The 5,952-nt window shown below is 35.8% G+C and overlaps 1 protein-coding gene across 1 annotated transcript in view; it reads right to left on the bottom strand.

The window, feature by feature from the left end:
• The window catches only part of TASP1 (taspase 1), a 302,109-nt gene that overhangs the window by 222,747 nt on the left and 73,410 nt on the right, over positions 1-5,952 (bottom strand). The window contains exon 6 of the mRNA XM_003788007.3: positions 4,374-4,458. Coding sequence (XP_003788055.1) covers positions 4,374-4,458 — 85 coding nt within the window. The remainder of the gene's footprint in view (positions 1-4,373; positions 4,459-5,952) is intronic.

Here is a 5,952-nt window from a genome sequence, read left to right as displayed (position 1 = left end):
AAAAAAAAAAAGAAAGAAAGAAAGAAAGAAAGAAAGAAAGAAAAAACATCTTAAGAAATAATGGCCAATTTTTTTCCAAATTTGATGATATGTACATCCCTACACATCCACAAAGCAAAACTAACTCAAACCAGAGATTGCAAGTAAACCAATATCACTCATAAACACACATGTAAAAATTATTTACAAAATATTAGCAAACTTAAACCAACAATATATAAAAAAGATTATATATTATAACTATGTGGGATTTATCCCAAGAATGCAATTCCTACTTTAACAAAAATCAACCAATCACTATATTAACTGACTAAATAATAACTTTTAAAGTTACAGATCTTAGATGCAGAAAAGCCCTTGACAAGGTATAACACCTATTCTTTTTTTTTTTTTTTGCAATTTTTGGCCGGGGCTGGGTTTGAACCCGCCACCTCCAGCATATGGGACCGGCACCCTACACTTTTGAGCCACACACACTGCCCAACACCTATTCTCATTAGAAACTCTCAGCATACTATGAAAATAAGAAAACTTCCTCAACAAATAAAGAACATCTAAGATAAACATATAGCAACCATCATACTTCATGGTGAAAAACCAAATGCTTCCTCCCTTAAATCATAAATAAGGAACATCCATTCGCTCTCACATTTCTATTCGACATTATACTGGAGATCCTAGCCAGTGCAATAAAGCAAGAAAAAGAAATTAATTAAAGGAACCCAGCTTAGGAAGAAGTAAAACTAAAGATTTGTCCCCAGAATATATGACATATATATACAAATCTTATTAAATTCTATAAAAAATATAATAGAATAGGCCTGACATGATTAGTTACACCTGTTATCCCAGCATTTTGGGATGCCAACATGGGAGAATCACTTGAAGCCAGGAGTTCAAGACCAGCCTGGGCAACATGGCAAGACACTCCCCCTCCCCCATCTACACAAAACAAATCAGCCAACCCTGGCGGTTTGTGCCTGTACTCCTAGCTATTCAAGAGACTGAGGCAAGAGGATCACTTGAGCCCAGAAGTTAAGGTTTCAGTGAACTATCATCATGCCATGGTACCCCAGCCTGGGCAACAAGCAAGACTCTGTCTTGAAAAATAATTTTACCACATTCTCAGGATAAGATACGGATACAATAAAATCAATCAAATGTCTACATACTGGAAATTAACATTTTTAAAGATAGCATTTACCACAGAATCAAAAAGAATGAAATGCCTAAGTATAGATATGAGTAATGATGTGCAAGATCTATACACTGGAAATTGTAAAACACTATTCACAGCAGTTAAAGGACTTTAATAAATGGGCATATTAGAATTCTTGCTACTTTCACTTATAATTTCTTAACTGATACCATGATTTGACACCTTTCCATATATTTATGTGTCATCAATATTTTCTTTTTGATAAATGGCCTATCTGTATCCTTTACCAAATTTTTAAATTTAGATTTATCTAAATTCAGATTATCTTTTCTTTTTTTTTTTTAAGACAGTCTCATTTTGTCACTCTCAGTATGCCATGGCATCATAGCTCACAGTAACCTCAAACTTTTGGGCTCAAGCCATCCTCTTGTCTCAGCCTCCCAAGTAGCTAGAATTACAGGCACCCACCACAACACCTGGTTATATTTTAGAGGGGGGAGTCTCTCTGTTGCTCAGGCTGGTCTCAAACCCATAAGCTTAGGCCTCACAAAGTGCTAGGATTACAGGAGTGAGCCACAGTGCCTAGCCAAATTATCGTTATTTTATTGACATTTTATATTTCTTAAACACTCTAAATACTAATCCACTGTTTGTTACATAGTCTATAAATAATTTTTCTCAGTTCCAAAGAACATACTGTCTTTTCATTCTACTCAGGTATTTTAAGTTTTATAATAGTTCTATACCTGCACTTGTCATGTTTCACTATTTACCTTGTTTATAATCTCTTTTTTTATTATTTTTTTTAAAGACAGAGTTTCACTATGTCACCCTCAGTAGAGTGCTGTAACATCACAGCTCACAGTAACCTCAAACTCTTGGGCTTAAGTGATTCTCTTGCATCAGCCTCTCAAGTAGCTGGGACTATAGTCACCCGCCACAATGTCTGGCTATTTTTTAGTGCAATTGTCATTGTTGTTTACCTGGCCAGGGATGGATTCAAACCTGCCAACCTTGGTGTATGTGGCTGGCGCCATAACCACTGTGCTACAGGTGCTGAACCCCTTTTTTTTAATCTTAACAAGGTTTTGGCTACCTCATAGTCATAAGTGTACTCTCCCATTATTTTTTCCTAATATTTTTATATTATACTTCTTAACTTTTAAGTTTGGACTTTTTTCTGAGTGATATGACATAGGAATTTAACTCCATGCTCTTCCACTAGGTAGCCAATTGTCCCAATGCAACTTATTTAATACACCATCCCTTTCCCCCCCACAATGGTTTGAGATGGCATTGTTATGAGATTAAATTCTCTTATACACTGAGTCTTCCTCTGGACTTGTGGTTCAGACGTATTCATCTTGTCATGTATTCCTATACCTAATTCAACTTGCTTTAAAAGTAGTATATAAAAGTATCACGTTATCTATTAAATAAGTCCAACTCTTTGATCTGTTTAAAAATTGTTTAACTATTCTTATATATATGTTTCTCCATATAAATGTGAGAATCTACTTGCTAAATGCCACAAGGAGCAGAGAAAATCAGATTATTACAGATTTGAAAGTAAACTTCAAAATATTTTTTACAAGTTACATTATTTCTCCTGTCAACTAAAACATTTTCCTCATTGCTGGGTACATGTCTTCTATATTATTTAGTGTGAATTATGTCCTATGTACAATAGGAAATATGGATGAAAGAATATAGTCATGTTTAAATGTAAATTGAGAATATAAATCAAAGAGGCAACCTCTTTGCACCTATTATTCCCCTAAAAAGGCATGGCTAAAAGGACTTTGCATGTAGCTACTGAAAAATACTTCATATATTTTTGGTTGGTGGACTTTATAGCAGTTAAGCAGGGTTTAACATAATTTATGAGAAAAGTACATGTTAGAATTTTTTAATAATTTTCTCACTTTCAGAGTTATAAAGAAACATTAATATCCATGAAACACATATTAGGTATGATCTCAACAAATCATATTTTCTTCTCCCTTGTCCCTTTATCAAAAACATGTATTAAAAATTAATATTTATTTAGGCATTTTTTAAATAATTGACTCTCTAGTGCCACAATTAAACAACTAGGACGTATATGATTAAAAGGAAACCTTGAATACATCTGGGTAAAGGCTTTCAGATTTTTTTTAACTATATTAATTTATTTTCTATGACTTCAAAATATTAGTCAGCTGAGTGTGGTGGCTCACAGCTATAATCCAGGACTTTGGGAAACCAAGGCACAAGGTTTATTTGTTCAAGGTAGGGAGCTTGAAACCAGCCTGAGCAACACAGAGAAACCTCTTCTCTACAAAAAATTTAAAAATTAGCTGGGTGTGGTAGCACGCATCTGTAGTCCTGGCAAATGGTGAGGCCAGGAGTTTGAGGCTGCACTGGGCTATGATTGCACCCCTATACTCTAGCCAAGGCAACAGACCAAGACTCTGTCTTCAATAAACACACTCACATACATACACCACACAAATAAAAAAGAGTCAAACAAAGTGATTCCTATAGTGCTGTCATCACAATTTTGAACTCAACATATTAAAGTACTTTCTCAGCCAGACTGCTGAATACAGAGTACTCAGAGAGAGAGAGATGATATTAAAGTCTATGTTTTAATATTGTGAGGCATGTTAACAGTGTGGTAGCAATGTTTTGCAAACACACAGATATTTATAAAACTATTTAAGGGTAAAATATGTCAAGGATTTGCTTTAAAAACTATAGGAAAAAATCAAGATGCATAAGACAGATGAAAAACAAATATTATTAGTTATTGGAATTGGATGACAGGTTCCTAAGGGCTATGTACAATGTTCTATGTACTATTCTAAGAACTTCTCAAAATTAAAAATTAAGAACACTGGGCTACAATGTGTACTTTTAAAATTTCATAATAAAATGACCCAAACTGAACACTTAGCAACAGCAAAAGCATCTCTGTAAATCAACTACAAAACCAAAAATTAACTCTGATCTCCTTTCTGCTTTAATCCATAATATTCATTCTATTTGGAGCTTTAACAAGTGTACAAAATGTTCCAAGATCAGAGAACAAAGTGTGTCTTCCTCTGAAAGGCATGCTACTGCTGGACTGTAACCAATAGCATCAGCTTTTTGTGGATCAAAACAGTCTTCAAACACTGCATGCACTAAAGACCAAAGACCCAAGGAAAGTCAGGAAGAACAAAGTGGTTACCAGGGAGGAATTCTGCCAGCTGAGAGCTTGCCCTTCTGCCCTTCACACAAGAGTCTGTTTGCAACTGAGACTGGGTTCTTGATTCCTATAAAATAAAATTGGCATAAAAAGAAGTCAGAAATGTCCTCAAGTTTCCCACTTGGTTTTGTGGTTGCTTCCATAAAATAACTTTAATATATGTTGGAAATTCTTTTTTTAAGGTATCAAATAATACTAATGAAAATACTTAATAACTGTGAACAGTAAGAGTCAAATAAAAAAAGTACAAATACCTAGCAGATGCAAGAAAAGAACAAATATAAAATGTATATTCTCATGTTTTGACATGTGCTACAGCAACAAAGACTGAATTTGAAATACTGCATATTTAAATTAGGTCCCTTTTTAATACCTTTCAAAATAGAATAGAAAAAATGAACTAAAAAATGTCGTACCCTCCTACTCTCAGAACTAAATATATGCTGTGGGCTTTTACTGACCACAAAACCATGAATTTCCTTTGAAGGATAAACATGATTATAAACCACTTCAAATTGACCTTGGAAAGAATAACTAATGGGGAAAAATAAGCCAAAATTTTAAATGCCACCAACATAAGAGATAGAATAGAGAAAAAGTCCTTCAAATTGAGTAAGAAGGGAAAGAAGAGGCCAAGTATGTACAAGATTGTAGCCTAAAATGTGATTCGGACTGTTTCTAGGAAACTAACCAGAAAGCAAAAATGAGATGACAGTGCTTCTCTGACAGGACAGCATTAGTGTGATTGTCAGGCTGACAACAGCAACAGCGAACACGACAATGATGATGGCAGCAGGCAATGAAAATAATTAGTACCTGCTATGCACCAGGCCCAGTGCCAAAGTCTTAAATGTATCCAATGATTTAAGTGACCCCTCAACTCTTACTACATAGCAACACTTATGGGTTCTGATTAATGAGGAAATTTTACATAAAAGGTCAAATTGCCTGCCCAAGATCACAGAGCTGAGATTTTTAAAACAGAGGCAGCTAAAGCCAGAGACCATGCCCTTAACCACAAATCTATGGATGCCTCTCAGGACACTATTAATACCAAAAACAAACACATGAATGTCAGCAGTGGGATATAAAAAGACTATAAAAACTTAAATTAAGGCTACCACATTGACTAAGCAAAACCAATTGTAGAAATTTAGGGGGGCGGAGCCAAGATGGCGAACTGCAGCCAGCTTTTTACAGAAGCTCCCGTCCAGAAGGAGGCTGAAAGGACAGAACCTTAGCAAATTAGCTGATGGTTTGGAGCAGAGACCACAGAGAAGATTGAAGAGTGCACGTCAACCTTCCTGAGGCGAGCTGCAACCCTGAAATTACAACCAAAAGCTGCTGCTGTTCCACTGCACCCCGGCTGTCCCAGCACCCGAGATCTGGGAGAAGACAACAGACAGGCTCTGCCTGTCTTTCTGGGCAACTGGAAGAAGTCATCAACTGAACGGTCCTGATAAGGCATCGAAACAAGCTAAACTCAGCATGGGGCGGAACCAGCGGAAAAACTCTGGCAACTCAAATAACCAGAGTAGATCAACTCCTCCAAGGGAAAATA

Source organism: Otolemur garnettii, unplaced genomic scaffold, assembly GCF_000181295.1.
Source record: "Otolemur garnettii isolate 467f Iridium unplaced genomic scaffold, OtoGar3 scaffold00025, whole genome shotgun sequence".
Taxonomy (NCBI): Eukaryota; Metazoa; Chordata; class Mammalia; order Primates; family Galagidae; genus Otolemur; species Otolemur garnettii.
This window is presented reverse-complemented; position numbering and strand designations above follow the sequence as displayed.